Source organism: Aspergillus foveolatus (assembly GCF_047715535.1).
Source record: "Aspergillus foveolatus strain CBS 279.81 unplaced genomic scaffold BDW70scaffold_27, whole genome shotgun sequence".
Classification (NCBI taxonomy): domain Eukaryota; kingdom Fungi; phylum Ascomycota; class Eurotiomycetes; order Eurotiales; family Aspergillaceae; genus Aspergillus; species Aspergillus foveolatus.
Genome location: NW_027396091.1, coordinates 179,793 through 206,811, shown reverse-complemented (window position 1 = coordinate 206,811; position 27,019 = coordinate 179,793). Strand labels below are relative to the sequence as shown.

The 27,019-nt window shown below is 50.3% G+C and overlaps 14 protein-coding genes across 14 annotated transcripts; 5 read left to right on the top strand and 9 right to left on the bottom strand.

Moving 5' to 3' along the window:
• Nucleotides 1-269: 269 nt before the first annotated feature.
• Nucleotides 270-1,913, bottom strand: BDW70DRAFT_160437 (CBS domain-containing protein; the record flags this gene model as incomplete). The annotated part of the gene is made up of 6 exons (XM_073740846.1): nt 270-587; nt 634-642; nt 696-812; nt 856-973; nt 1,018-1,487; nt 1,542-1,913. The coding sequence occupies 6 exons, from the start codon at nt 1,911-1,913 to the stop codon at nt 270-272; spliced, it is 1,404 nt and encodes a 467-aa protein (XP_073595567.1).
• A 305-nt stretch (nt 1,914-2,218) lies between these two features.
• On the bottom strand, nt 2,219-3,674 carry BDW70DRAFT_137171 (uncharacterized protein). Its single transcript, XM_073736999.1, has 3 exons — nt 3,508-3,674; nt 3,272-3,455; nt 2,219-3,222 (listed from the first exon to the last, which is right to left on the bottom strand). Exons 2-3 carry the CDS (start codon nt 3,370-3,372, stop codon nt 2,379-2,381), a joined length of 945 nt encoding a protein of 314 aa, XP_073595566.1. The 5' UTR covers nt 3,373-3,455; nt 3,508-3,674; the 3' UTR covers nt 2,219-2,378.
• Nucleotides 3,675-4,784: 1,110 nt separating this feature from the next.
• BDW70DRAFT_150650 (uncharacterized protein) lies at nt 4,785-7,461 on the top strand (the record flags this gene model as incomplete). The annotated part of the gene is made up of 2 exons (XM_073739187.1): nt 4,785-5,903; nt 6,328-7,461. The coding sequence occupies 2 exons, from the start codon at nt 4,785-4,787 to the stop codon at nt 7,459-7,461; spliced, it is 2,253 nt and encodes a 750-aa protein (XP_073595565.1).
• A 604-nt stretch (nt 7,462-8,065) lies between these two features.
• Nucleotides 8,066-9,586, bottom strand: BDW70DRAFT_57567 (GOLPH3/VPS74 family protein). The gene is made up of 4 exons (XM_073744314.1): nt 9,201-9,586; nt 8,869-9,115; nt 8,314-8,807; nt 8,066-8,253 (listed from the first exon to the last, which is right to left on the bottom strand). The coding sequence occupies exons 1-4, from the start codon at nt 9,468-9,470 to the stop codon at nt 8,203-8,205; spliced, it is 1,062 nt and encodes a 353-aa protein (XP_073595564.1). The 5' UTR covers nt 9,471-9,586; the 3' UTR covers nt 8,066-8,202.
• A 581-nt stretch (nt 9,587-10,167) lies between these two features.
• acpA (acyl carrier protein) lies at nt 10,168-11,214 on the bottom strand. The gene is made up of 7 exons (XM_073736998.1): nt 11,160-11,214; nt 10,853-11,102; nt 10,759-10,776; nt 10,620-10,700; nt 10,514-10,562; nt 10,419-10,457; nt 10,168-10,367 (listed from the first exon to the last, which is right to left on the bottom strand). The coding sequence occupies exons 2-7, from the start codon at nt 11,069-11,071 to the stop codon at nt 10,360-10,362; spliced, it is 414 nt and encodes a 137-aa protein (XP_073595563.1). The 5' UTR covers nt 11,072-11,102; nt 11,160-11,214; the 3' UTR covers nt 10,168-10,359.
• Nucleotides 11,215-11,360: 146 nt separating this feature from the next.
• Nucleotides 11,361-12,646, top strand: BDW70DRAFT_137162 (NuoI/complex I 23 kDa subunit family protein). Its single transcript, XM_073736997.1, has 3 exons — nt 11,361-11,737; nt 11,859-12,124; nt 12,178-12,646. Exons 1-3 carry the CDS (start codon nt 11,460-11,462, stop codon nt 12,306-12,308), a joined length of 675 nt encoding a protein of 224 aa, XP_073595562.1. The 5' UTR covers nt 11,361-11,459; the 3' UTR covers nt 12,309-12,646.
• Nucleotides 12,647-12,902: 256 nt separating this feature from the next.
• On the bottom strand, nt 12,903-14,800 carry BDW70DRAFT_57542 (putative 60S ribosome biogenesis protein Rrp14). The gene is made up of 3 exons (XM_073744313.1): nt 14,737-14,800; nt 14,555-14,638; nt 12,903-14,430 (listed from the first exon to the last, which is right to left on the bottom strand). Exons 1-3 carry the CDS (start codon nt 14,749-14,751, stop codon nt 12,937-12,939), a joined length of 1,593 nt encoding a protein of 530 aa, XP_073595561.1. The 5' UTR covers nt 14,752-14,800; the 3' UTR covers nt 12,903-12,936.
• A 217-nt stretch (nt 14,801-15,017) lies between these two features.
• On the bottom strand, nt 15,018-16,788 carry BDW70DRAFT_137160 (3-deoxy-7-phosphoheptulonate synthase). The gene is made up of 3 exons (XM_073736996.1): nt 16,529-16,788; nt 16,422-16,477; nt 15,018-16,339 (listed from the first exon to the last, which is right to left on the bottom strand). The coding sequence occupies exons 1-3, from the start codon at nt 16,554-16,556 to the stop codon at nt 15,335-15,337; spliced, it is 1,089 nt and encodes a 362-aa protein (XP_073595560.1). The 5' UTR covers nt 16,557-16,788; the 3' UTR covers nt 15,018-15,334.
• Nucleotides 16,789-18,962: 2,174 nt separating this feature from the next.
• BDW70DRAFT_57529 (uncharacterized protein) lies at nt 18,963-19,743 on the bottom strand. Its single transcript, XM_073744312.1, has 2 exons — nt 19,713-19,743; nt 18,963-19,574 (listed from the first exon to the last, which is right to left on the bottom strand). The coding sequence occupies exon 2, from the start codon at nt 19,393-19,395 to the stop codon at nt 19,069-19,071; it is 327 nt and encodes a 108-aa protein (XP_073595559.1). The 5' UTR covers nt 19,396-19,574; nt 19,713-19,743; the 3' UTR covers nt 18,963-19,068.
• Nucleotides 19,744-19,759: 16 nt separating this feature from the next.
• BDW70DRAFT_160429 (uncharacterized protein) lies at nt 19,760-20,809 on the bottom strand (the record flags this gene model as incomplete). The annotated part of the gene is made up of 3 exons (XM_073740845.1): nt 19,760-19,804; nt 19,930-20,537; nt 20,596-20,809. 3 exons carry the CDS (start codon nt 20,807-20,809, stop codon nt 19,760-19,762), a joined length of 867 nt encoding a protein of 288 aa, XP_073595558.1.
• Nucleotides 20,810-21,028: 219 nt separating this feature from the next.
• Nucleotides 21,029-22,081, top strand: BDW70DRAFT_137153 (uncharacterized protein). The gene is made up of 2 exons (XM_073736995.1): nt 21,029-21,233; nt 21,290-22,081. The coding sequence occupies exons 1-2, from the start codon at nt 21,153-21,155 to the stop codon at nt 21,833-21,835; spliced, it is 627 nt and encodes a 208-aa protein (XP_073595557.1). The 5' UTR covers nt 21,029-21,152; the 3' UTR covers nt 21,836-22,081.
• Nucleotides 22,082-22,493: 412 nt separating this feature from the next.
• BDW70DRAFT_137152 (thiolase family protein) lies at nt 22,494-24,109 on the top strand. Its single transcript, XM_073736994.1, has 2 exons — nt 22,494-22,704; nt 22,766-24,109. The coding sequence occupies exon 2, from the start codon at nt 22,807-22,809 to the stop codon at nt 24,046-24,048; it is 1,242 nt and encodes a 413-aa protein (XP_073595556.1). The 5' UTR covers nt 22,494-22,704; nt 22,766-22,806; the 3' UTR covers nt 24,049-24,109.
• A 129-nt stretch (nt 24,110-24,238) lies between these two features.
• Nucleotides 24,239-25,693, top strand: BDW70DRAFT_57513 (mitochondrial 54S ribosomal mL50 protein). The gene is made up of 3 exons (XM_073744311.1): nt 24,239-24,757; nt 24,823-25,252; nt 25,313-25,693. The coding sequence occupies exons 1-3, from the start codon at nt 24,279-24,281 to the stop codon at nt 25,586-25,588; spliced, it is 1,185 nt and encodes a 394-aa protein (XP_073595555.1). The 5' UTR covers nt 24,239-24,278; the 3' UTR covers nt 25,589-25,693.
• On the bottom strand, nt 25,689-26,939 carry BDW70DRAFT_137150 (uncharacterized protein). The gene is made up of 3 exons (XM_073736993.1): nt 26,897-26,939; nt 26,361-26,847; nt 25,689-26,302 (listed from the first exon to the last, which is right to left on the bottom strand). The coding sequence occupies exons 1-3, from the start codon at nt 26,914-26,916 to the stop codon at nt 25,799-25,801; spliced, it is 1,011 nt and encodes a 336-aa protein (XP_073595554.1). The 5' UTR covers nt 26,917-26,939; the 3' UTR covers nt 25,689-25,798.
• Between the last annotated feature and the right edge of the window lie 80 nt (nt 26,940-27,019).

Here is a 27,019-nt window from a genome sequence, read left to right as displayed (position 1 = left end):
ACTCATCTAAACTACCTAAAAGCTTCCAGGCCAGTGTCCTTTTTCGCAAGTAGGATTGCTCCAAATTTTAGGGCAAGATACAGAGGGTAGCATAATCATAATGCGTTTTGCACATGTACACACGCCATTTCTCGAAGCCGCATTCTTGCAAAAAAAAAAAAGACCAACCTAATTATCGACTAAATAACTCTCTTCCTATCTCACCGCTTCGCCGCACACTGATGCTTGAACTACTGCTTCGTCGCCTTCTACTGCGATTTTCTGCTGGATCAGCTGGGCTTAATCCACTGGCTCGAGCATGGAGATTCAACACGTCTGTTAGGCTCACGACGCCCACAAGGCGTCCCGACAGCCGGGCCCCCGGCAGAGCAGACGCCGGAATCGACGGCGTAAGGGGTGCCGGATTCACATATGGACCTGCCGTAGATTGACCCGCCGGCTGCACATGGGCCACCGGTGCGTTGGGAGATTGAGGCGGCGACTGTGCGCTGGTGCTTCCAGTCGGATACAGTGGAATGTGCACCGTTGAGTGCGATGGAGTAGGAGGTCCCGATGACGACGGTGAGTAAGGATCGGTAACCCATAACCTACAAAAGTCAGCACTGCATAACCGCTGAAGGACGGAAAACATACCGATGTGACCTAGTGGCTACAACTTTAGCCACCGTATGGGCTAGAGTCGATCCCGGGTTAACATGAAACACAGGGAATGGATCTTTGCCTTCTTGAAGGCCGCGTGCCGAGAGAATTACAGAGATAAAATGGGTGCATGTGTTGCTTAGGAGAGGGAGTGATGATGACCTCGTGAGGAGCTATGCGAGTCAGCAAGAATCTAGGCATGAGCGGCTAGCATACCTTAACGTCCGTTGAAGATATGTTCCCAACAACATTGAAATGATTGTCGACAACAGCCACAGAAGATATACCTTCGCTGTGCATCAGCTGCAACGCTTCGGAGAGCATTTTGTCACCGCTACGAACGTCAGCCTGCGTATTTCAATGCCGTCAAGAACATACTTGATAGATATGACCCTGTGAGATCCGATCTTTAGATCTCGCAAGGACTGCGGGTAAAGCTGGTCAAGTACTGGAAAACACCGGCCATTCTCCCAGAGAAACTTGACGAGCCGAAATTGACTGACAATGCCTATGACTTCGCTGTCTCGGTGTTCATCAATCACGACCACACGGTGTATCCCCCCTCCAAACGTTTCGACCGCCATCATCAAACTGGCAGACGCCGGAAGCGTCGTCAACGGTTCCTTCCTCCCAAGCTCCTTCACGTCTCTCATCGGAATTGGAATATTATCGCGGGCCTTACGAGCAAGCTCCTCGTAAGCAGGAAGCAGGTCTTCATCTGGCCGAGTTAGACCGGCTGCAAGTAGCAGGTACGTATTGAGATCGCTATAATCAAAGGTCCCAACGGCTGTCTTGTGTTCGGGTGTCTCGCGAATTAACAGTACTGGTGCGTCTGTGCCGATGAGGATCTATTACCCACAAGCCATTAGCCCAGTAAAGCTGCAAGACGCTGGTGGTAATACATTCGTGGCTTCCTCAATACCAGTATCTACCTCCACGAACCTCAAGTCATCTGGGCTCACTAACTCCCCGATTGAGATTTCCCGCCAATCCCGACCAGCAAACGCAGGGTTTATATTATGCGGAGCCGGAGGATTGTCTATCAAGCTCTGTATAGCAGCCTGCGTGAGCGAGGGTTGGCGTCTGGCGCGCGGGGACCCTGGTGCTGCGCGGAGAGACTCGCTGAAGCTCTGCCGGTGTTGGTGGTTCGAGGCATGGGATAATCGAGGGGTCCGCCCTCCAATTGAAGGGGGCCGAGAGTCAACGCTGGATCGTGGAGACGCAGTGTTTGAGCCATTCGAGCTCTCTGGAACTTCGAGCGACTGTTCGGCCATGGTCGAGTCGTTGATTGCGGGGAGACTTGCTCCTCCACTCTTCGAATACACACAGGTCACTGGTCGAACCGCTGAGAAGGGGGATGTTTTCGGACAAATAAATGAGCTCCAATACAGTGAGTAGAGAAGTAAATAGATAAATGGCTTAGCTGTCAATCTTCGAATGGGAGATGTCGAGCAGAAGTTTGGAGGACATGGCGTTGCGGGGGAAGCGGCGGTCGGGTGCCAGCGGCCAAGCGGCCAATGAGACCATGGCCCGCTATCGCCATTTATTTAAAAAAGGAATTACTAGCAACTAGATGCCCGCGGCCGTGAGTCTAAGATGATGATTGATGAGGAGTTAGCCTTGCAGAGTAGGAAAGTACGGCATCGCGTTGAATACGGAGAGACGTATGATTATGCACTTCTACAGCTGACATCATTCAGGCAACTTCCAGCTCCATGCCTCAGGTATGGATAGGATAGCTAGAAAAAGCTGCTAAGCACATCACCAATATCCCGAGTGCGGTCCTTCATAACGGCCTTTCCCCTCCGAGACTGTGCGTGCGAACCTTCGACAGCCCATTTTCGCTTCCTGGTTGTCAGGTCAGAGTCTCCCACAGGAGCGCCACCTGTGCGCTGGAGATACATGGTCGAGTATGGTGCGCGGGCTGATTCACGGGAATCCTTCAGCTCGCCGATTTGGAAGTCCAGTACTGGTCTTTCTGCTGGTATAGAGTCAGCGCCGGCGGCCTTACAGATAGCCTCGTAGTTTTCGTAGAGAGTAGCCGGTGCAGATCGCTTCACCTCTGCAACCGCCCATCCGTCCACATCGCCGCCAAAGAGTGCAGACTCAATTCCAGGGCATCCGAATGCGACGACCGATTGCAATCTCGGGAACGATCTCAAGTAGTGAAGTGCTATCTTCGATAGACTTGTCTGATGCCGTAGAACCAGGACTCGCAGATGCGAGAATGCCTCTCCCGTCTGAGCCGATTCGCTCCAGGAGCGAACAATCCGGTCAGTCAGAGCCGTTAACTGTAGGTCGGTGCTATCAAGCAATGTGTCCGGTCTTGCGGGCGTGGCGACATCTAGCGCACACAAATTCTTTAACTCGGAAATTCCAATAATTTCAGGCACTCGAGCATATGACGTTGCCAAGGTCAATACAACCCGCCAGCTCAGGCTATCGCTTTTCACCAGTCCCAGATACTCTCTCATGGAAAGCTTAGGACCCTCAATCTTCATTGAGCGGTATTGTTCCACTTCTGCAAAATGAGCTGGATAAACTGTGGCGAGAAGCTTCCAAACATGTAAAGTCTGTCTCTTACTGGTGTTGTGCATAAGCTTGGGTATAATGCATTTATGGACTTACTCACCACCTACCCAAAAAAGCCCACATATCGCTAGCAATACTCCACGGCACATTCGTAAACAGCGACGGCGTCAAGTTCCTCTGGTCTAAGAGAAGTTTTCTCATGGCGATATGCCTCAGCGGAGATGCCTCGAAAACGCTTCCTTCCTCAAACCCACTCGGTAGATATGGCGACTCATGAACCCATGCTGGGCCGTTAGAAAGCATAACTGCCGGGGACGATACAGTTTCTATGTATACCTGGCCGGTGTCCTGATTTACTATCAGATTCTTTGGCCTCCCAATTGATGCCCTGGGCATGCTGCAAATGGTGTTCAACAATTCATCCGATATTCTCGTAGGGTGTCTGGTCTAAGTAACGCAATTACCCTATAAACATGGCCATTGGATTCGAGAGTGGTTTGACGATAGTCGAACTCACTACGGGTTTCGTGCGTTGATTGTTCTCAGGAGTTGATCAAGGTCAAGGGCTGTTCACGTGATTATGCACCATTCAGGAATACAGTCTCCGCAAAAGGCGTGTTTCGCTTCTTCAAAATAGCCTCCGATGATATCGAGCTCTTGGTCCTCGAATTTGCGCACTCTGGGACTATTTAGGAGCAGAGAAATGATATACTGACAGCGTCAAGATGGAATATATTTGGCTTCACTCCTGCCCTGTCGAACTTGTCGACGAATCACACGTTCACTAACCAGGCTGTCACTTACATTCCCGAATTCCGTCGCTGACTTCGAAATAAAGTAATAGGAATGCATGATGCACCAGGGGTGCAGATGTCGTGCAAAGTATCTGTGTCACAGCCAATCTGTACTGATGATTACTCCAACTCCGCTCATCCGCCTTAGAGTCTGAGGCTAGGTACGGGGTATCTCGGGAGGAGTATATTATCCAAGGTGGTTGCCTATAACCTAAGCGCCGCATTGCGACAGGAGTCTGATACTGAGCAGGACACTGAATCCTTGCCTGAGCATCATAGCGCGGAAGACCGATGTTTTTAATGGATCAAGAGGCTCTGGCGACTGACCTTGCAAACTAGTATAATCTGCCTCAAACCTTGTGCCGAACGGTCAGGTGTCGGAATCCAGCTGGTGATGCTGATAGGATCACAAGCATCACAAGGCTGACTTGCACAGATCTAGGCGCCAAGTAACGAACTATTCCCATGCGCTCTATTCACCAGATCGATTATTCGCAGTTGAGACGATCGTCCAACACAACAGGCCTCAGCCTTTCGCCCCAGTTCAGGTGACTCGTGCATAAAAAGAAAGTGACTCAAAAATAGGCTGTGTCTGGCACATAGAGCGTCACTGCCTTGTGGCTTGTCTCCGTGAATATGAAGATCAGGCGGACAGTTTGCCCCGGAATTCGGGGTGTGTATAAGAATCGCGTCTAGGAAGGTATTAACGTAAAGCTCAATTTTACATCGAACACGTTTATTGAATTTCGTTGAACGGTCGCTCGAAACCACGCCGAGCGATATACCACGCAATATAGAAAGCGCCGCATCACCTGAACAATGGCTTTTCCTGTTACTCGCACAAAGGACCCTACGCTGCCCCAGAAGTTGGAGCGGTTTTCCCAGTCTTGGAAGCGATATTCCAGCATGATACGGGTCGTCTCGTCCACATTATTGAGACAGCCTTCGCAGCTGGCAGACGTTCAGCATACGGTTTGGTTGCTGGATAACACTGCGTATCGACATCCAGCCTCCCATGTATCTGGTGAACCTCACTCATGGCGAGTGGAGGTGGTGGCCTGCGTCTTCCGGAAGGATAGTCGACGGGACATCAGCAAGTTTGTGGCGGCGATTGCAGATCTCATAGGACTCGATGGAGCATTAGGTACAGAGAAGGAAATCCGCCATCGGATTGCGCGACGTCTACAGCCATTCCTGTATCATGTTGTTGCGAATCACTCGATGATGCTAGAATTACCTCTACCCGACCATACCACCCAAATCTATCAAATCGGTCCCACAGGAGACAATGGTATTGCCTCGCAGGTACTGAATACTGGCGTCCGTCACATTGAAGATGGACTCCGGATACTGTCCCATGTTCGGGGTGTGAGAGACAGGGCGACAATGGAAACAACCTTTGCCGGCCCAGAGGGCTGGTTGGTCGTTTCTGACATTGACGACACCATAAAATACACACAAACATCAGATACTATTGGGATAATCCGCACAACCTTCGCCGAAGAGCCGAAGCCGATTCCAGGTATGCCTCAGCTGTATTCTCGTATCGAAAAGCAGTTTGAGCCTACATGGTTCTACCTCTCTGCATCACCTCACAACCTGTATCCCTTCCTTCGCGGGTTTCTCCGCGAGCATTTTAGTCCTGGGACACTCATTCTTCGAGATTTCTCCTGGTTGGACATTAGCGAGCTGGTCAAATCATTTACAGTCGACACGATGGAATACAAAGTGGATCGCATAAGGAAGATCCGGAGGTGGTTTCCGCATCGGCGAGCCATCTGTATCGGAGACTCCACACAGACGGATCCCGAAGCCTACGCGGAGATTTACAGACGACATCCCGAGTGGATCCATGCAATCCTCATTAGAAAAGTCATGGATGTGCCTCACATGGAGGAACAAAATTCATTGAAAAGGTTTGCAGAGGCTTTTCAAGATGTTCCGAAGCATATATGGCGAGTATTTGAACACCCGAGAGACGTCTATGAAGTACTCGATCAGATTAGAGCGAGGGATAACGCAAGTTTCTTTCCCTGATGGATCTGAAGGGTCATACTACATTGTCGCCATTGTTAACCACTGTTTATATCATAATCTAGGGTTCAGGTGGACTTGGCTGGTGATCTAACTTGCTGTTGGCTTGGTTACGTCAACGCAACGTCTCGCGTGGCGAAACTCATCACCTGCATATATCGAAGCCACAACATGATATCTGCGGACAGAATGACAGTGCAGCATTTATCTCTGTTCAAATAAAGCCCATCGTTTCTACAGCTTTAGAGTCATTAGTCAATATTGTGGCTCCGGGTCAATAACTTTGCAGCGACATAATTTAGCTACGGCGATATCAGCGACAATGAAGCCGGCCAAACAACTATCAACGACGATGGACGAGCAAACCTTTGTCCCTGATACGATGAGGGCTCTCTATTGGTGTCCAGCTTCTACAGCCCTCCGGGATGACGCTTCTTTGGATGACCCAAGAGTAGATTCGGAAATAGTATTCGATACAAACTTTCCTACTCCGAAGCCATCTCCATCTCAATACTTGATCAAAGTCCAAACAGCCGCATTCTCGCACGATGAGCTTAGACTAGCGAAAGAGCTCAATCCATCGAAATCTATCCCGCAAGTTCCCGTCCACAACTTCTGCGGCACAGTCATCAGCACCCCCACCCAAGACCACGAGAAACCCGACGGCCCCAAGTTCAAAGTCGACGACGTAGTTTTCGGCCTGATCGACTATTCGCAAGATGGCGCAGCAGCAGACTATGTCCTAGCGACCGAAGACGTACTCTCTTATAAACCTCAGAACATCTCCGCCGCTGAAGCAGCCACCCTCCCCCTCCCTGCCCTCACAGCCTGGCAAGCCCTCTTCAAATACGCGGGCCTCGATTTCACTGCACGCAAGGACCTCCGTGTGCTCGTAACGAATGCGCACGGCAGCGAAGTTGGCATTCAAGCCCTCCATCTTCTCCGCTCCAAGTTCCTATTCTCGCGCTACCGCCCCTGGATCTGCGTCACTTGCACATCGGAAGACGCAGCCAACGAACTTCGGCAGGTCTATGATGTCGACGAAATAATTTTCGTCCAGCACCCTATGCCCAAAGATTTCGACCTCACTGCCACATTTCGTAAAAAGAAATGGGGACCGTTCGACATTGTCCTTGATTGCACGGGCGAGGACATCCTCTACCAATCCAAAGGTCCGGCCATCATCAAAGACGGTGGCACAGTCCTTTCAGCTGTAGATGCTAACCCCGTTATGAACGTCAACCCGAAGAACGACGGAAAACCACAGGCGCGTTTCGTCCATGTTGAACCGGATGGCAAGACGCTGCGCTTGATTGCGCGTATGGTGGAGGACAATACCGTTCGGGGACGTGTTGAGGACGTCGTCGACCTTGTCAATGGAGCGCAGTTTCTTGCTTCTGACGCCGCGGCTGCGGGAGGACATAAGAGAGGCGGAATTCATGTACTTCGTGTGAATTCTTGACCTATGGTTGTTTGTGTTCTTTTTACTGTTTTTGTGGCATATGTACTATATAGCGCTGCACTCTTTCACATTGACTCTTCCAGCTATTATTCTAGTAAATCTCAAGCATACGGATAACGGGGTCTTAAGCTTGTATCTCATTTGATCTCGTCCATTAATCAACTTTGAAAAATCGTAAAAGAGATTTGGACCGTATTCAGGGTAAGCGACTCACACAGCTGGCAACTATTGTAGATACTACGAGAGCTTAAGAGATATCATCTCCTCGCCTTGTGCCTCATTCTGCATTTTATAATCTGCGTTTTCCGGTACTAAACCTTTTGCACCCACTTCATAAGTTGATATGCCACCGCAATACCAACGACAGTCTCGAGGCAAAGATCTAGAGAATAGTATCCACGGAGCTCAACCAGAAAGAAAAACATAAGAGTAATACATCGCGTCGCTTCCGCTAGACTAGCTTTCATATTAAACAAACACTGCCTGTCCTTCCTTAAGCTCAAGCCAACCCAAGGAGCAACGAAACCTAGCCCAACCTAACCTCGTACGCCGACTATTTCAGACAAAACAACGGAGCGGGACACAAGCCCCGCGGCAGAAATAATGTTCGATGATCACCGAGTGTGGGCTTAAGGGCAAGAATATGGACGGAGAGAATAGGATGGAATCGAATAGTAATTGGCAGTAGATGGAATGGGTTAGAAGAGGAAGAAGGCAACGGAAGAAGTACAAGAGCTAGAGTTAGAGAAGAGAATCGAGTCTAGTAAAGACGCTTAGACAGGCCGCGACAACCTGAAAGTAGGGTTAGTATGTATTAACGATTGTTGGTTGAGGGACTTGAGGTGGTATTACCTCGAGTTGAAGCTCCTTGTCACTGTTCTTGTTTACTTCGTCGTTGATCGCCTGGGCCAAATTGGCCCCGATAGATTGGGAGCCGCCGGGGCGTCGCGCAAATGGCCACTGAGAATACTCGGCTAGTAGTTCGTCCACCTGCGCAAAAGCCCGCTCCCGGGCTTCATGGCTCATTGTGACTAGCGCATTCTCCAAGACGTTCGCGGCGTAAGCGGCGCACACCATGGTAATAGTGCGCAGGTAACGGAACTCGATATCCTCAGGAAGCCATTGATTGGCAGGGAGGATGACGGTGCGACTGCTGCAGATGCTGCGCACTCGGCGGTTTAGGTCTTCTTTGGCGCCGCCGTCGGCGACGGGATGGGTGGCCATGTCGAAGAGGAGGAAGTTACGTTTCTCCGTCCGGAGGATGCCCTTGTCCACAAGGCCCTTTGCCAGACGTTCGCGCACTTGTTTCAGTTGATATCCAATCTTCATCAGGTTCCATGTCTCGCCTGTTGTTGCGCGCACAGCAATTAGCAAGCACTGTTGAAGCGAAAGGGTTGGTATACGTACCGCTCATCAGGTCGATCCAGGAGTTCACACTCATTTTCTCGCTCGACTTCATCATCTTCAATGCCTCGTCCAGCAAGACCTCTCCCGTCAATGTGTCGTCGATAACTTCAATGACCCTATCGGCCAGGGGAAACCTTCGTCGAGAGGAATCCTTCTGCATGCTCACCCGACCGCGGAGTGCCAGTTCAATGACAATGCAACCTCGTAAAGCATAGGAGATGTTTTCGTTCCAGAAAGACAAGTAACCCTGCGGAAATTACAAGTACCTGTCAGCCACTGTTTGAATCGCAAAGGTGCGACAACCCTTCACCTGGAGAGGCTCCAAAACTGACCTGTTTGTCCTTCAGCCCGAGCAGAAGCACCTCTTCCATAAGTGTAAGCTTCGGCTGCTTGCTCCGCTCCTGCGTCTCGCAAATATCCCTTGGGTCGAAGGCGATCTTATGCCCATTCTCTGAGTTCGTGTATGACGTCTCGGGGACGCGATTATCCATCGCGGAGCCGTTCCGGGAGACAGGGGAGGAGACGCGGCTGTCATCATGATCGTCTGTGCCAGTAGCTCGACCGCCACCTCTCCGGCGAGTCAAGCCCCCGGCTGAGGCCATTAGGATGAGCGAGGGTTATTGTGGAGGTGGGGTGTTTAAGGAGGGTGAGGTTGCGGATGGTCGAGACGAAGCGTGTCCCACTATTGTTCGTTGGCGTTGACCCAGCTTCACGATTCTGAAAAGCCGATTGGCAAAGTTATGGTGCAGAGCAATCGTTATGTTTAGAGGAATATAATTCCGGAGCAGCGAGGTGGAGGGGTGGGAGTATAGGGAGGCTGACGAGCAGACTGGGATGAAGAGGGAGGAGTCAAAAAAGATCCGCCCGAGGGTTGAGCAGCTTAGATTAAGCAGCAGATCCGGCAATAAGACGAATGACAAACTCAAGGTTCTATGCGAGCCTAATGTCCCTTCAAGGGGGTTAATAATGAAAGCCAGAAGACCGCCAACCTGGACGGACAATTTCTTTGAGGGATAGCTCTCGTGCCCAGAAGAGGCTCGGCAGAGAGTCGGCCTATCTGGCTCTAACGCGCGTTTCTTAGTCTCTGCGGTGACGAAGCTCATCAGCATCCTGAAACCGGGCGCTTCACCTGCTCCAGGTCTTTAACTAGCGAGTTTCTTTTGCTGTACTACACTGTTAAGAAATCTCGTGGTCATTAGTTTGAAGTAAATTCGTCAAATTGCGACGTTATAGGAAGTATGACTCCATTGTCCGACCAACTTTTTTTTTTACGACTCGCTAAATGTTTTTGAACTCAGAATCAATCAAAACTGCATTGAAAGTGATATACACGATATAGAAAAGAGAAAGCACCGGCATGTATCAGCATACAATTAGCGCCACACTACTCAGATACCCCAAGTCTATAGAGTCCTGCATAGATGAACGCTAGAAATCCCCGCTGTTTTCTATCTAATCCCTTTACAAGCCCGAATCCTCGTATTATATAATTTAGTGAGCTGGGAGATAGTTAGTGCTGATCATTGATGGTATAGAGAAAATGTGCTTACCATCGGGCTGAGCAAGGATGTACTCAACAGCCTTGTCAACTATAGGTAGACAACATCAGTACAGCACTTTTACCCATCAAAAATGAGGAACTTACCGCTGTGGATGGCGTCAGCCTCCTTGTCGGGAATCTCAATGCTGAATTCCTGTGACACCGAGTCAATATCAATGTGTCGTCACCCAGATCGCTTTATTCGACATACCTCCTCAATGGCCATCACAACCTCAACAGTGTCGAGACTGTCAAGTCCGAGGTCGTTCGAGAAGTGGGAGGAGCCGTTGATCTGTTTTTACCGTGTTAAAATCGATAAACAACTAGGCTCAATGTATATAGTGACGAACCTTGCTAGCATCATTAACCTACATGAAACATGTCAGTAAATCGATCTTAGCAGTTGCACCGAAGTCAGTAGTGGTGTTAAGCGGATCAACCGACCTTGTCAAAGTTCTTCAAGAGGTTGACTATCCGGCCCTCAACCTCTTCCTTTTTAAGACCGGCAGGGGCGGAATAGAAGCGGACAGCCGGCAAGGCAAAGCGAGGAGCCAATTGAGCTGGACGAGCAACGGGAGAGCTACGGATTTGGAAAGCAGCCTGGGGCTTGACGGCACGAGGCACAGAGGCCCTCAATGAACGGACGACAGCGGAACGGAACATGATGACGGTAGAAGGGCGCGGTGAAAAGTGCCTACACCCGGGTTAGAAAAAGTCGGCAAATAGACGAAGGCATATTGATTAAGATTACCTGAGCAGAAAAATGGAAAGATGGACAGCAAAAGGGACCGATAGGAGCTTTGTCTGATGCTGGAGAGGTGAACTTGAATTTGGCGTTGCGAACTTGCGGCTTCGGGGAAAGCAAAATCCCTTGCACCGACCAATCACCGCGCAGCAGAAACCAGTGACATAAGCCGCCTGCAAAACCGCTCCCAGCAACGACCGGCCTTCGAGATCCTCCAGCTGCTCCAGTTCGACCCCCTCCCCCAATTGATCTTCCCCTCACTCTTCATTCCATCCGACGTCCGTCTGTCGACATCCCCATACACAGATGGCTACCTCCAGATCCGCGGCGAGACTGCTCGCCTTCCGACGGCCTGTGCCCTCCATCGTGCCTTCGCATCTCTTCGTCCCGACCGCAAACTTCTCTTCCTCGGTGAGCCGGGCTGCTACACCTTTTGGACCTCCTCCATCGGGATTCCGTCTTCCCCCTCCCAAGCGATGGGATCAGGACCCCGAGTCTTCTTTGGACAAGGCTAGCAAGTACTTCCTCATGGCCGAGATTTTCCGGGGAATGTACGTTGTTTTGGAGCAGTTCTTCCGACCACCGTAAGTCTTCCTCGCAATCGGCATTGGGCCCTGTCGAGAGTGGATGTGCGACGCCACCAGCTCGATTGAACACACTACCCCCAAGAGGCCGAAATATACCGTGCTAACGCGGCTTGCTCAGTTACACGATCTTCTACCCCTTCGAGAAGGGGCCAATCTCCCCTCGATTCCGTGGTGAACACGCCCTACGACGCTATCCTACTGGTGAAGAGCGCTGCATTGCGTGCAAGCTCTGTGAAGCTGTCTGTCCTGCGCAGGCCATCACCATTGAAGCTGAAGAGCGTGTGGACGGAAGTCGCCGGACGACCCGATACGATATTGATATGACCAAGTGTATCTACTGTGGCTACTGCCAGGAGAGTTGCCCTGTCGATGCCATCGTTGAGAGTACGTCTTGCTCCTCTTATCATTATTGGAATGACTGCTGACAAGGAATTCAGCCGCCAACGCAGAGTATGCTACTGAGACCCGCGAGGAACTGCTATACAATAAGGAGAAGCTCCTCGCCAATGGTGACAAATGGGAGCCTGAGATTGCAGCTGCTGCCAGAGCCGATGCGCCTTACCGATAAATTATTCAGTGTCTTTATCGGACGATATCAATGGAAAAATTCGTCAAAAGCCTGTATTGCCACCAACTGATTACCAGGGTGCTTTGCCGCATCCAATTTATTTCCTTCCCACCCTGTACATAACTCATGCCGCCGCTCACACTCTTCCTCCTTTAGTACTGCTATGTATTTTGACGGATTCGTAGGGATATCTGATGCCTGCCTAGTTTCCGCTCGGTTGTCTTTTCTGTACCTGTGATAGAAGAGATTTGTGTTTTAATATTGTTAGGGATCAATTGAGCTATTTCCTTTGTTGCATTCAGGCATCAGCAATATCAAGCCAAACAGGCTCTTTGCTAGAACAAGGCTGACTACTATAAGTTATCAAGTCAATACACAGACAGCATTGAACAAAATGCCTTTATTGTATCAACAAATCGCTACCAAATGCATATGTGCACAAGATGACAGAATCCCCCATATAAAACAAATACCAAAACACCTGTCTCCAGAGCCCACTCTGACTTCTGTTGATACTGCGCCACCAGAAAGTCCCTAACGGAAACAGGCCCCTTTTCATCCCGTTTAAAGGTATACAAATTCATCATTAGATACAACATAATCTAAGCCCCTTACCTACTAGCTTCGTTTATTTCTTCTTCCCACCTCCAACTTTGGCCTTGAAGCTGCCTTCAAAGCCAGGCCGGGGCTTGCTACCACCCTTGCCCCCGCCAGCGCCTTTCTTGCCACCTCCAGACTTGCCCTTTTCTTCTCTGCGTCTGCGCAGGTTCTCTTCACGCTTCTGCTGCTTCATATCTTTACCCCGTTTGACGGTTTCAAGACGCTCCTTCCACTCGCGCTCGGAGCGCTTCTTGGCGGATTCCTTGCGCTTAAGGGCTTTCTTTAGTAGCGAGGTGTCGTCCCGGACTCGTTCGCCATGTGCGCGTTTCTTTGCATTGAGCCACATGTCTTTCTCTTCGATATCGGCGCGCTTCTCCTCGTCAAGGGCTGCAAGACGTGCTTTCTTGGCCTCAGCGGCTTTGAGGGCTGAAGCGGGGTCGCGCGGGCCGTGTGCTTTAGGCTTCTCACGCAGTTCAGATAGAGAAGGGTCAGCGATTTGGCCATCAGAGAAGACGACACGGCCGAAGGCGTAGTTCCCTGAACCTACTGAGTCTGCGGGGGATCGGGGGGATGCGAGGAGAGAGCCTGAGCCCCCAGGCGAGAAACGGCGGTTCATGGCTTCGTCTTTGGCTTTTTGCTCTTCTTCCTTCGCCTTTTGACGGAGGAGCTTCTTGTGTGCTTTTCTCTGTTCAGCCTTTTGTCGACGCGCTTCAATGAGCTCTTGTCGATTTCGAGCCGGCTTGCCGTTCAGGCCATCCGCTTGACGGGCTGCGCGGAGTTCGTCTAGTCGCTTTTGTAACCGTTGTTTCAGCTCTTCAGATGTGGGTTTGAGTGGTTTGGGTTCGGAGGAGGAAGGATTGGTGGCGTTAGATGGAGGAACAATGGATGATATAGAAGAGCTCCCCGATTGGGGATTGGATGTGTCGAATGCCGGGGAATTAGGGGCAGAGGATGTGGAGTTCTCTTCTTCGTTGAACTCGAGGGTGAGCTTTTCGGCAGCAGCATCTTCCTCACCGTCAACATCAGAATCTTCGGCCTTTGAGGATTGAGGTGTCTCAGCAGGCTTGCTGCTAGCAGTCTTTGAGTTGGCAGCATCGTTTTTGGGCTCTTCAGCCCGTTTGTCTTCTCCTTGAGCTTTTTTGGCGGCCTCTTTCGCTTTTTTCTTCTCCTTTTGAATCTGCTTCTTCTGCGCTTTCTTCTCCTCCTTCAGTTTTCTGCGGGCCTCCGCCTCTTCTGCCTTTCTACCAGCCTCTTCGGGACTCTCAGAAGCCTCGTTTTGTTTCTGCTTCTTGGCCACGGCGTCGGCCCTCTTCAACCCCTCTCTCGGCTGTTCTGAGCCTAGTTCGCCGTCATCGGATGAATCTGCATCTTCGTCCTCAACCTCTTCGTCTCCATCCCTCTTACGTTTGCGCGCTTTCTCATCCATCACATCTTTTGCTGTCTTGGCCGAGTCGGGGTCGAGTTTCGCCCGCTTCGCTTCGCGCGCCTGTTCCTTCGTCTGCTTTTTCCGCTTCCATTGGTCCTATCCAGATATTTGAATCAATATTATTCAATCACGAAATCATGGATGGGGCGGTAAGCCAGAGTAAGACGGGAAACAATCCCTGCTTCTGCAGCAAAGGGTAAGAAACTGAGGTAGGACGTACGCTGCCATCTTCCCCGTAATAGAATTTCGCCGGAATTAGCGAAAGCAGTCCATCAAAGGCCTGTGCATGGCTTCGCAGCCGTTCCTGATAGCAAGAAGAAAGTTCCGTCAACCTCGTTGCTTCAAGCAGCGCATCGAGAGAATTGATTTAATTCTCTGATACTCCCGTGTAAGGTATCATACCTCAATATCAGCCATACTGCTCTTTGTTCCAACAACTGGACCGGGACGTTGAACTAGTCTGTACTCTGTATCGAGTCGGTCGGTCGAAGGAGCGAAAACGCGATATGCCCGCTTGAAAAAAACTGGGTGGGCTTGAAATCTTGGCATTTGCTTCTCCACTCGGCTGCGAGGTTCTTCACCGCCCAGCGCCGAATAGTGGATTTCATTGTATTCTCCTACTCCATATAGTGGTGACATGTGAATTGGTGAGCAGTGAACAATAATGTCTCATTATTACTCAACCTATCTGTGCTTACTTTCTGCATCAGGATATGCTTTCTAGTTTCCTAAGAGCAACCAAGTTTCAGGTTTTGTGCCTCTGACTGGTGCGCACCCCAAGGTTTCCACTACCCAAGTGACTCTTAGGTGTAGGCACAGTGAAGGCATATCATCATTTCATTTTGGGCCAATGTTCAAGCTTTTGCGGTATCAACAGACACCTAAATACAAGCAGTCATGCTGAGCGTTCTAAACAATCTGGCTCTGGTATCTAATTCAAAATTATGCCAAGTTGTCAAAAGAGAAGTACGAAACAGCCCGAAATTTTTCCAGAACTCTTTTAAGCAGTACCGTTGGCTTTTGACTTGACGGCGCGCCTAGCACGAACGGCATCGGCGAGGTCCTCCAACACAGTGACGGTGGTCTCCCAGTCAATGCAGGCATCGGTGATACTGACACCCTTCTTGAGACCGGAGGGACCCTCAGGGGGAACCTTCTGGTTACCCTCGTTGATGTTGGATTCAATCATGACACCAATGATGGCATCCTGGCCCTCACGGAGTTGGTCAGCGACCTCCTTCGCAACGAGAGGCTGGTTGCGGTGGTTTTTCTTGGAGTTGCCATGTGAGCAGTCAACCATGAGAACCTCACGCTGCTTCTTGCCGCGAAGGGCTTCGCGGGCGCCCTGTATGCTCTCGCGGTCGTAATTTGTGCCCTTGTTTCCTCCACGCAGAATCACGAAGCCGTGAGGGTTACCGGCAGTCTTGGTAATGGCCGCGAGACCTTGCTTGGTGACACCAAGGAAGCGGTGGGGGTGGGCAGCAGCGCCGATCGCGTCAATGGCAACGGTCAGGTTGCCGTCAGTGCCATTCTTGTAACCGATGGGGAAACTGAGACCGGAGGCAAGCTCACGGTGCAGTTGCGACTCGGTGGTGCGGGCACCAATGGCACCGAGGGAAATCAGGTCAGCCATGTACTGCGGGGAGATGGTGTCGAGCATCTCGCTGGCAATGGGCATGCCCATGCCTGTGAGGTCGGCGTAGAGCTTGCGTGATACACGGAGACCCTTGTTGATCTGGTAGGACTCGTCAATATCAGGGTCGTTGATCAGACCTTTCCATCCAACTGTTGTGCGGGGCTTTTCGAGGTAGGCGCGCATGATGACGCAGAGGTCGGAGGAGAGGCGAGCAGCAAGTTCCTTCAGACGAGTGGCATATTCGAGGGCGGTTTCGGGATCGTGGATGGAGCAAGGGCCAACGACCACTAGAAGGCGGTCATCGCGCTGTTCGATAATCTCGACAGCCTGGTTGCGGCCAGAGCGGACGGTAGGAATGGAGTGCTCGTTCTATTCAATCCTGTTAGTGGCTTTCAAAGCCGTGTGTGCCATTGAAATGCTTGGTGCAATCGCACCTAGAAGTGTGACTCACAGAAGGAATCTCGGACTGAACAAACTCAGGCGAAAGCAAAGGGTCGTAACCCAGGACTAGAAGCCAATTAGCAGCTTAATTGACCAATTTCAGCAATCACTACTCACCGCGGGTATCTTCGTTTTGACCGCTCATTGTTGCCAAATGTGCTGTCTGAAATGAAGTTGTATAGTGGAAGAGGCAAAGTGAGGGTGTACAGGAAAAAATGTTCTTCAGAAGATGGACAGCTTGTAAGACCGCAAAGACATTCAGATTCTTTCAAGGGGGAAAAAAAGTACAGCGCAGACTCAATCCCGAACGGAGAAAAGGAAAGTATTAAAAGCAGGAGCTGTCAGTGTCGGTGGAAAGCATCTTATGGATGGACCCCTCCGCGACGAGAAGCGAAATCGGTGATCCAACGGCAGAAAAGTGGCATCCCAATGTGGGCCTGCCAATCATGCTTTTCGCATTCACACAACGAAAATTTGGCCATTCCATTTCGAGCCACAAGCTTTTCTTTTCTGTTTTCAGGAACTAGTAACTGCTGGATACCGCGGTGCAATTTCCGACGCCTTACTAAATGCCCCTCGCATTGATACTACATACTCTCAGCCTATGACATTGCATTTGCACGCCTAATGTCATCTTTCCTGACAACTTGGCCAACAAAAACCTTCGCCCCATCGCTGCTGTCACCACAGAGAATTTTTAACTGCATTCCTCGCCTTCGAACTCGCCTAGTTGGGTTTCTCGGCGACCCGCTACAGTACGGCGACAACGGAGTATGTACAGTCTACGCTAATTCGGCCAAGACGCACACCAGGAAGCAGACCATCCGTATCCATGATGCAGATGCGTCTGAAAGGAGCCGTGGCCTGTAAAGATACATCGACCAGTGTACTGCAGCTGATGTACAGCTTGGCATCAAGTCTTCAGGCTGCGGTGGACAGTGGGTGAGAAAAGGACACGGAGAAATCCCATAGGCTCTAGGACACTTCGGTATTTGGATGTCAAGATACTCCGTGGCATGTATGCGCCAGTTCAAGGAACGTCGAAGTCTCATCGGACTCCGACCTATCCCCGCATGGAGCCAGTCATTAAGCCAACCCGTACTGTCGGATATCCGTTTTGCAAATGTGATGGGAAAGGAACAATGTATATGACTGCATTTCTCGCGCTCATAGGAGGCACTCTGACTGGATAATTCCGACCAGATCCCCTCTGTCCTGTGCGTACCTACGATTCGAATGTCCTCTGGCGCCTTTGCATATTACTGGAACTTTTCGGCAACCGATGCCCTCCAAGCTCTGTGCTGTATGAAGTCATTCCTTTTACAATCATTCACCAGATTGGTGCCTATTTCGAATGCTCCAATTCTGCGTTTTTGCGTCGACGGAACCGAGTGAAACGGGTCTAAAACATCTCCAGAGGCGTCGTATGGAAAATCATTGACCGAGTTGAAGACGAATTCCGCTCAATACCTTAGTACAAACTGCTTGATCGTCTTTCCACTGTGTATCTCCTGCATAATAGTGTCGAAATGGCCTGCCTGCTGGGAGCCAACCATCTTCTGCTATGGCAGCAACCTGCTTTTACCAGACCTCTCGACCAGCCGGTACAATCATAAACCCTATCAGTGTCATCTCACGGAGTTTCTCTGGGCTCGGTCTTTCGACGACTTGCAGATGGAATGTTCATGGCTGACCGATCGACATGCCGAAACAATCGTGTGGCTATTGTAGACATATGTGTCTGAACCCTAACTGCAAGCTGCTTCGCAGCCCAACCATTTGGCAAATTTGCGATCGCCCGGTCGAGGCGTCAGGAAGTATGAATTTTCGGTTTCGATACCATAGTAAATATTCTATAAGTAGATTTCTCTTGGGCTGTTTTCCCCATTGTCCAGCCGTAAACTCCACCTGGGCGGCCTCTCGCAATTTCGCAGCGCTACAGTTATAAAGAGCAGGTATTCTTCTCAATCCTACTGCCAATATCCGCTATATATCTCTTTTCGATATTCCACAAAAATGTCTCCGTTAGAGTGTTTTAGGATATCAAGGGCTATTGGTTTGCGAGCTCATGGTACATGCATTTCGCCAGTCTCAGACGACTGCATTCATATCAGCTATACTATAAAGTCTTCAGTCTGCAGAGAGCTTTATGGATTTCTAGGACTACAAAGAGGGTTAGGACCAGCAGGATTATAGAGGAAGTCTCTGGCACGATTTGCTAGCCCTAACCGATGGACTAAGGGGAAGGACCCACAAACCTGTTGTATAACTATTGATTCAATATAGTCTGAGCACCCTGTTCTACGAGAAAGGTATCGATATTATATCATTCTTTATAAATAAGAGCGAATGATAGAAGCTACCAGGGCCTTGTCTCTATGTCCAGCCGGTCTCGGCTTAGCCCAATTTTCTAGCCCTTTCAGAGCCATATACAGGACATAATCCAGTCCATTCAATTCCTTGCGTCTTGTTAGTCCCCTTCATGCAAATGGAGTCACCGACCAAGCCGTGAAGTGCGTCGGTGGCGGAAACTATATTCAATTAGCAAGACAAAGAGATCAGCGACCGTCACCTAAACCATCAATAGCATATCGATCCGTGGATAAGCATGAATAGAATGCGTTTGGTTCCAAATAAGCCGAACTAGGTAGAAGAGATCAACATACACCGCGAATATCAGAGCAATCGGGCCCTCCGTTTCTAGCGAATTTCTGAATTGCAACTATCTGGGCCCGCGAACATTTGGCGACGAACGTGGCTGCATGCATTGACATCGATGGCCTCCACCGGGGCCCTTTTGGCCTTTGTCTGACATATAGGTCGTACGCTTGATGCCGATGTTTTCGCAGATTATCATCAGTTAGGCGGTATATGCTTGCTATGTAGTCATTCCTCTGGGGTGGTTTGAGTGAGCGCTTGTATCTTTGCATATCATCATCTTGGCGTATGTCTGTGTACTTGCGTTTTTGGCCTTGTTTGGGCATAATTGAGCGAGGTAGGTTGATGGGTATTGCTCAGTGATTTGCTCGTCTGTGTCGATGAGGCGGGGCGGAAAAAGAAGACTTGAGATCTGTTGACGCCGGCAAAATCCACGCATGTTATATATATACTCGCCTTGTCCTTAGAAGCTTGCTTTGTAAAACTCAGTCTGTGTTTAGAACAACTGATTGATTCAGTCAACAAAGGGCATATTCTAATTCTGGTGTGCAAGATAAATGTTTCTTTCATCAAGCAGTCTTTCAGCAAGAACTGCATCATATTTGAAACATTGACTTGAAACAAATCGAAGTATGGACATTACTTTTTTGAGCATTTAGTGAGTCCAGCAGGAGATGGGTGTCACTATATTTATTCGCCAAAGGCTGGCGGCCTTTGAACTCGACCACAACCCGTCTGGGTGCTGGTTAGTATGACTACACCGCTGTTAGAACCTGGCCCTCGAGAAGAAGTAGCAACAGAGGCTGTACTCTAGTGGTCCTTTTAATACCTATGGCCCCATAATCGCTTTATGGCATGACCTCCTGGCCTTTCCAATCCCAGCACCGACCGCGACCCTCGTTTGCGCCACTCCCCAACGTGCATAGAACTTCTACAAGGGATGCGGCTGATTCTTCGGGCTGAAACATTGCCCTTTTACTCCAGTAATTCCGGGTGAAGTCTGTCTGAACGGTTCCTGGATGCATCGCAATCGCCATAGCTCGCTCTTTGCTTCGAGACTGCAGATAAAGGTCGAATGTTTTTGCTAATTGGAAAACCGCCGCCTTGCTAGCGCGGTACGAGTACCATCCACCGGAGGCGTTATCAGAAATGGACCCGACTCGGGCTGCCATCATTGCATAGGTTGCATGTAAGGGCAGATACCGCGGCAACCTGTTTACCTTGGAGGACTGTTGGGTGTCTTCGAACGGCGGTGATGACTTTCCTGGTAGAAATGGCGATAAATGCTTCATAAGGAGCATTTGTCCTAAAGCATTGACCTTGAAACTTTCCAGTGCGTGGTGAACATCAATCTGAGCCGGTGATTTCTCAACATGGAGCACACCAGGAAGTGTGATGGCCAGACGTAAGAGAGTATCCGGGTAGAGTGCACGGATTTCTGAAGCCATTTTGGATATGCTTGATTCATCTGACAACGATCAGCAGGGTCAATGGGTCGGACCGCTGCAGCCATGTTGTAGAGATACCGGTCACATCAACTTGGAAGACACTGAGCCTCTTATCTGCGTCTGACGCATGCTTGAGCTTCTTAAGTAACTGGTCTCGGACTCCATGATAGTCTGCCCGTGCAGTTGCAACCACTGGTAGGTTCGTGTGGGCGAGCAGGTGCTGGGCAAGAGCGAAGCCCAACCCCCGTGAGGCCGGGGTCACGATCGCAAATCCTGACTGTAGCGGCGCCATCTTTCAAAAATGGGTTACCACTATTGGTGTAAGCTTATTATAAGTGTTAGACCTTTGAGGGTATGATGACCTCTTACAGGCTCCACATGGCAGCTTTCGACTAGGTCCCCGGACCCGTGCCCGGGCCCCAGTCATGGTTGCCTGTTTTGTGCTAGACCGCCCGTATTTTAATTAGTTGGACCAGCTTCAAATGTGGCTTTCGAACCCAGACCATCTAGTATTTACTACACAAGCACAGTCATTTGCAATTTTTGTATGCTTTGACTCAGTTGAGTCGTAATATTGTTTTTGTTAACTCAAGCGAATACACTCATTATATTTGCAGTCATCGATTAGCCTGATTATGGCCTGCTACTCCGCCAAGCGGCAGCGAGAGCAGGAGGAACTGTCCGTTCATAATGGTGATAGCGCCAGAGACAACAAGGTTCATAATCTACAAGATTTTTTTTATCTCAACTCCTAAGCTAACCAGAACTCTAGAAACACCGGCCACTTCCCGTACGAAGCCCCCGCAAGCAGGGCAGGGACTGGCCAACAGGCGACAAGGACCCGCATACGGCTCTGAAGGGATATGCATCTCCATCCTTGGAACCTACTGGGCTTGAAGGCGAACCCGACGACATTGAGCTGTTTGACAATCCGACTACAGCGAACCAACGAGTCTTGCACTGTCCGCGTGCATACGGCCCTGATGCATTAATGGATGTGGATGTGCCCGACAGCTTATCACCAGAGGAGCCAAACCCAATTACCGAAACACTATTCACTACTGATCCTAGCATCCCGAAATCGAAGGGACCGACTCCAGAGTCACCACCTGAGGTTATCGACACGATTCATTGTCTAAGATCGAAGGCACCAAATCATGCAACGTCTGTCTCAACTGAAACGCCAAGTTCAGTCAGATCAATCAAGCCGGTTAAAAAGCTGGTATTCTCAATGGGTTATCGTGCCGATTGCGATAGATGTCGAAATAGAGTGCCTGGCCATTATAGCCACATTCTGCAGGATATCGTGAAGTCCTGATTCACTTTCCATGTCACATTCCTGCTGGTTTTCAAAGGTTTCAACGGAGTTCTTCTGTCATATCGTTTGGCGCAATTCTATGGATGCATGGCACAGGTGCATGGGCGTTATGGGTTCGGTCCTGTTTGGTCTGTTAATTTACGGATGGGAACCAGGAGCTTTGGCATGTCTTGCCACTTATTATTGATGAATATAAGCAAAGACATAGCGTTTGATGTTTTTAACATAATTTAAGCACCCCAGGACCTCCAGGTTCAGATTGCAAAGCGTTCGGCACTTCGCTTACTGTTCCGAACCACTACAATAAGCTTAAGAATTCACTATGTACTTCATAGAGTCGGGAAGTCCGAGCTCTTCCGAAGCATTCCCGAAAGTTGCTGACATAATCTGATGTCGGATCTGTGATGCGGCTCACGCTACGGAGTATACTGGCTACTTTTGTAGTCCTCGAGATCCCGCGGCGGACCACGGTTTTTGAAAAGTGCTTAACAGTTGGAGAGATATTTTGATTTCAGCACCCGTTTTCTGGGACAATAATAATAATAACCACATACATGACGTTCTCTCAAATATCGGCTTAGACCTATTTAGGGCCTCGATTCGGACCGACAGCCAGTCTTGACTCTTCCCCCACATCTCCCCCAATGTCTCGGCGTAGTGGCGGCAGAGCCCTTAGCCGATCTTCATTGCCGGCAGTTCGATGGCAATTACATTGGGGGATGGCCCTGGCCTTTTAAGAATGGACCCAAGCTCCCGAAGTCCAGACGGACGGCTCATTTTCAGTCTTTTGTAAGTTTCTTGACCGCCGTATTCCCAGTGAGGCGTTCGTGACTTGGATTGTCTTGTTGGCGATTCTCGGTTATTCCCCTGTGAGTACCAGATTTCAGAGCATGGTTATTTACGTGCATTATGTCTGACTATCTAGCGAAGGCAGAACAGAGATTACCTGAGTCGAAGATTATCCATTTATAATGGCCTCTCCAATCCCCCGCGGCCTTCGCCAGGTCCTCCAAAAATCTCCTTCGGACATCGTTATCCTCTCATCTCTCCGCACTCCCGTCACTCGTGCAAAGAAGGGCGGTTTTAAGGATGCTTATCCGGAAGAGCTTCTCGCTCATGTTTTACGCGCGACGCTGGAGGCCAACCCCAATCTTGACCCCGCTCTGATCGAGGATGTGTGCATCGGCTCCGTGCTTCAAGAACTCGGAGGCGCGAAAGCGGGCCGAATGGCCCAGATCCACGCCGGTTTCCCTCACAGCGTCCCCTTCCACACAATCAACCGGCAATGTTCATCTGGTCTGGCTGCTATTTCAACGATTGGAAACAGCATTCGGGCAGGGGCTCTCAACATTGGTGTTGGTGGAGGAATGGAATCGATGACCAGAAACTACGGCTCACGCGCTATCCCCACTGTTCTGTGGCCTGAGCTCAAGGAATCGCCCTCAAAGGACTCGAGGGACTGTATCATGCCTATGGGAATTACCTCTGAGAACGTTGCTTCTCGGTACGGTATCAGCAGGGAGGACCAGGACGCGTTCGCTGCCAACTCGCACAAGAAGGCTGCGGCTGCGCAAAATGCTGGACTATTCGACTCGGAGATCGTCCCCGTAAAGACTCTTTCCTACGATGCTCAGAACCCTGATGCCCCGCCTACGGAGATAACTGTCACTAAAGATGACGGTGTTCGCGCCAACATTTCTGTCGAGAAGATGGCCTCTTTGAAGCCGGCTTTCTCTGAAACTGGCTCCAGCACTGCCGGAAACAGCTCCCAGGTTAGCGATGGTGCTGCCGCTGCCCTGTTGATGCGTCGGTCTACTGCCACGGAACTCGGCCTGACTTCGTCCATCAAGGCCCGCTGGGTCGGCACAGCCGTCGCCGGTTGTGCCCCTGATGAGATGGGTGTTGGCCCCGCAGTTGCCATTCCTAAGCTACTTCAGATGCTCGACGTTAATGTTTCGGACGTTGGGATTTGGGAGCTCAACGAGGCTTTCGCCTCCCAGGCTCTTTACTGTGCTCGTAAGTTGGGTATTGATGAGGCCAAGATTAACCCCAAGGGTGGTGCCATTGCGATCGGTCACCCTCTTGGTGCCACTGGAGCCAGACAGGTAGCGACCCTGTTACCTGAGCTTGAGCGCACCGGCCAGGAAATCGGTGTTGTTAGTATGTGTATTGGAACTGGCATGGGTATGGCCGGCATGTTTGTTCGGGAGTAAATCTGCCACCTGTCTATATAATGGTTTTAGCGTCAGATACCTCTGCATAGTAATATCGAAAATTTTGATTACCAGTTTTCTCTGTAAAATAATTCTGCAGAACTATAAAAACTGCGGAAATAGTACACAGTGCCAAGAACATAAGTATGGGTCACGTGCTCCGCTTTTCGGCTTCCGTGACAACTTTTCCCAGGCGTGCAAGTTATAGGCAAGATCTCAACATCGCAACCATGCGTTCCTCACTGCGATTGTTGAACCTGGAGGCGGCTGCTCCGCTCCAGGGATCCAGGACTCGATACGTCTGCTCAACCTGCAGACAAGAAGCGCGCCCCCGCCCTTTCGTCGCCCGTCAATTTCTTCGCCATGCTTCCGATGACAGCACCCCGATCACCGAACGCGTGCGCCGGAAGCTTTGGGGTACCGATAACCCTCCCGGTCTGAAGGATCCGTATGGCGGCGAAGGTGTTTTTGAGAGAAAGTTCAAGAGGGCCGGTCAAGCGCCGATGCAGCAAGGGGAATCGGAGGGAGACCAAGGCACTTCGGCTGAGAACCAGGTTGCTACTGCGGAGGATACCGCTTCGGCAGATGTTGCTGAAGATGCTATTTCAGGCGAATATGTGCCTGCGACGACCTGGGAGGGTCTTGATCGTGTTGGACACTTGGGGAGGTGGAATGATCTCCCCCCGAAGACCGAGGATGCCTACACTTCGTATGTCCTTTTCTCTTTTCATAATCCTGAATGGTTTCATCAAGATGAGAGACTAATATATGCAGCTTTTCCGCGAATCGCCGCCTTACAAAGCCTGACGACTTGGCCCTGGCTGCTCATCAAACCGCGGTTGAACTCTGTTTGATGCACTCGCTGAACAAGCCCCTAGCCAGCGTCTGCGAAGTCGTCGAACACGAGGAGCCAATTCTGAAGATGATCCAGGATTGCAAGATCCGACCGAAGGCTTCATGGGACTCCGCCCTAGAGTACCCGAACAAGGAAGCAGAGGATGCGCTCCTCTTCGTCTTCAAGCAGATTGGGGCTCAGGAAGCGGAGCCAGCTGAGACGACTGAGTCCACTGAGTCCACCGAGGCTGAAGAGTCCGTGAACGACTCTCCCGCAAGGGCTAAAGAAACTTCGTTCGCGGAGAATAAGGATGTTCATGATAAGGGCTACTTGACCCTGTCACTGTCCGATCCGGCGATGAAGTTCGCTGTAAGTCTATCCTATTCTAATCCTGTACTGTTGGATTATACTAACTAAGCTATTCGACAGTTCCTGAAACGATTCTCCCAACTCTCCGGCCACTACTTCCCCGATCCTGCCATCGAGTCGATATCCTCTGTTAAGCAGGTCATGGCCCACGTTCTCAAGGAGACGGCACCTAAGCCCAAGAAAATTGTAGAACATCTCCTAGCCAACGACACTCTCCAGAGTTTACCTAACGTCAAGATCTTTGCGAAGAGACAGAAGCCTTGGCACAAGGATGAGGAGCTTGGGCGGAAGAAGCTTATTGATTCTGAACTTCGTAGAAGGGGTCTTGCTGAGTGATACCATGTCACTACGAAGTCTCTGTGCAGTTCAGTTCTTGCAGCATGTCATTTTTATGATTGATTTTTGTACAATAGTTGAAGCATCTTTCAAGCCATGAATGGTAATATGTAGATCTATATTCGCGCGATTTAAAAAGAATATCAAATAACCCTTGTAGACCAATCTGAACTTCAACTACCAACCCGAACGCCATAAAATATAACGGTATCATTTCCTCGTAGCAGGCAAAGAGTAACCCCTCGTCATGAAATCTGTGTTTTTAAACTGTGTGTCTTTGGAGTCCTTCGTGAAGAGATTGCTGATATTGTCGTTCGTCCCCATCAACTTGCGCCGCTTCTTCTTTTCATTTTCTTCCTCCAAAACCCGCGCGGTCAGCATTGCCGTAGCTGCGTTCTTAATCCCGTTTGGTGCAGACGGCGTCGGCGTGGACGTGTTGCTTCGGCTTGCTGATGCTGATGGCGGATTCTTCGAAAGCGTAGCCTTCGACGATGACTCTCTGCTGGCAGCATTGCTCTCGGCTGCCGTTGTGGGGGGTACGTCCGCATCGGAATTGCCCTTGTTCTTGCGCTTTTTTGAGCCAGGGGCTTTTTTTAACGAGTGGGTGAGGTGTTGATCGGCTAAACGCTTCGATCGGTCAATAAGGCGCTGCTTGTCGTCTTCTTTTGTGGGAAGAATGGGGATGATGTTTTCTTCTGTATAGGGTTCGTTGCACTGTTGACTGTTAGTCTCTTGGACCACTTGAAGGTGGGAGATACAGACGAAGACACACCTGTAAGCACTTATCCTGCTTCAGTTGCCGAACCGCCTCCTCAGAGAACACATGCCCACATGGGACAATGTAAACCGCCTTGACGCTTGGCCCCAACTGTTTCGCCGTAACAGGACAGATCCAGCCCTCACTCTTCCTTTCCCCATTCCCTTTAGCGACCGAGTTATCCTCCCGCTCAGTATCAACCTCGAACTTCAATTCCACGACATCCCGAAGCCCCTTGACTCGTCCCGCGAGAATCTCCTCACAGTCGGCCTTGGAGCTGATTCCCTCGACGACGTCCTCGCCGGGCAAGAGGAATTTCAGAATTGCATCTTTGTTGTACAAGTTTCCAGCACAGTCAGAGACGACCGGGCGCTGGAGAGGCTTGTGCGAGAGAGGGCAGGTGGTCCAGAAATGTGTTTGAAGCTCGCGCTGTGTTTCTTTGAGTTGTGCTGTGCTGGGGGTGCGGGCGGCTTCGCGGACGAGTTCGCGGCGGGTTGGGATGCTGGGATTTGTTAATGATTTTACAATTATGGCTGCACTAAGCGACTCACCTGCCACCGTCGTTACCCATATTTGCAGAGACTATTTATATCAGACTTGACGCTGCGTAGTTAGGGTGTCATTTCTTCCGATCTCTCAGGTGGCTTGCCACTGCTTGCGGGATGAGTGGATGA

Bases quoted from the DNA above. Each gene is read 5' to 3' on its own strand.
- BDW70DRAFT_57567 (XM_073744314.1), bottom strand. From the start codon at position 9,470: ATGGCCTCAGCCGGGGGCTTGACTCGCCGGAGAGGTGGCGGTCGAGCT. The intron at 9,116-9,200 runs GTCAGTTTTGGA...TAATTTCCGCAG, and splicing joins TCGGGCTGAAGGACAAACAG to GGTTACTTGTCTTTCTGGAA. The intron at 8,254-8,313 runs GTAATACCACCT...CCCTACTTTCAG, and splicing joins ACAAGGAGCTTCAACTCGAG to GTTGTCGCGGCCTGTCTAAG.
- BDW70DRAFT_137152 (XM_073736994.1), top strand. From the start codon at position 22,807: ATGGCCTCTCCAATCCCCCGCGGCCTTCGCCAGGTCCTCCAAAAATCT.
- acpA (XM_073736998.1), bottom strand. From the start codon at position 11,071: ATGTTCCGTTCCGCTGTCGTCCGTTCATTGAGGGCCTCTGTGCCTCGT. The intron at 10,563-10,619 runs GTATGTCGAATA...TCGGTGTCACAG, and splicing joins TTGTGATGGCCATTGAGGAG to GAATTCAGCATTGAGATTCC. The intron at 10,458-10,513 runs GTAAGTTCCTCA...GTCTACCTATAG, and splicing joins GGCTGACGCCATCCACAGCG to TTGACAAGGCTGTTGAGTAC.
- BDW70DRAFT_57529 (XM_073744312.1), bottom strand. From the start codon at position 19,395: ATGCCCAAACAAGGCCAAAAACGCAAGTACACAGACATACGCCAAGAT.
- BDW70DRAFT_137153 (XM_073736995.1), top strand. From the start codon at position 21,153: ATGGCCTGCTACTCCGCCAAGCGGCAGCGAGAGCAGGAGGAACTGTCC. The intron at 21,234-21,289 runs GTTCATAATCTA...CCAGAACTCTAG, and splicing joins ATAGCGCCAGAGACAACAAG to AAACACCGGCCACTTCCCGT.
- BDW70DRAFT_57513 (XM_073744311.1), top strand. From the start codon at position 24,279: ATGCGTTCCTCACTGCGATTGTTGAACCTGGAGGCGGCTGCTCCGCTC. The intron at 24,758-24,822 runs GTATGTCCTTTT...TAATATATGCAG, and splicing joins ACCGAGGATGCCTACACTTC to CTTTTCCGCGAATCGCCGCC. The intron at 25,253-25,312 runs GTAAGTCTATCC...GCTATTCGACAG, and splicing joins ATCCGGCGATGAAGTTCGCT to TTCCTGAAACGATTCTCCCA.
- BDW70DRAFT_57542 (XM_073744313.1), bottom strand. The intron at 14,431-14,554 runs GTACGTCCTACC...ATATCTGGATAG, and splicing joins ATTACGGGGAAGATGGCAGC to GACCAATGGAAGCGGAAAAA.
- BDW70DRAFT_137162 (XM_073736997.1), top strand. From the start codon at position 11,460: ATGGCTACCTCCAGATCCGCGGCGAGACTGCTCGCCTTCCGACGGCCT. The intron at 11,738-11,858 runs GTAAGTCTTCCT...CGGCTTGCTCAG, and splicing joins GAGCAGTTCTTCCGACCACC to TTACACGATCTTCTACCCCT. The intron at 12,125-12,177 runs GTACGTCTTGCT...CAAGGAATTCAG, and splicing joins TGTCGATGCCATCGTTGAGA to CCGCCAACGCAGAGTATGCT.
- BDW70DRAFT_137150 (XM_073736993.1), bottom strand. From the start codon at position 26,916: ATGGGTAACGACGGTGGCAG. The intron at 26,848-26,896 runs GTGAGTCGCTTA...AACAAATCCCAG, and splicing joins ATGGGTAACGACGGTGGCAG to CATCCCAACCCGCCGCGAAC. The intron at 26,303-26,360 runs GTGTGTCTTCGT...AACAGTCAACAG, and splicing joins AGCAGGATAAGTGCTTACAG to TGCAACGAACCCTATACAGA.
- BDW70DRAFT_137160 (XM_073736996.1), bottom strand. From the start codon at position 16,556: ATGAGCGGTCAAAACGAAGATACCCGCG. The intron at 16,478-16,528 runs GTGAGTAGTGAT...ATTGGCTTCTAG, and splicing joins TCAAAACGAAGATACCCGCG to TCCTGGGTTACGACCCTTTG. The intron at 16,340-16,421 runs GTGAGTCACACT...AGGATTGAATAG, and splicing joins TTCAGTCCGAGATTCCTTCT to AACGAGCACTCCATTCCTAC.
- BDW70DRAFT_137171 (XM_073736999.1), bottom strand. From the start codon at position 3,372: ATGAGAAAACTTCTCTTAGACCAGAGGAACTTGACGCCGTCGCTGTTT. The intron at 3,223-3,271 runs GTGAGTAAGTCC...GCACAACACCAG, and splicing joins TGGGCTTTTTTGGGTAGGTG to TAAGAGACAGACTTTACATG.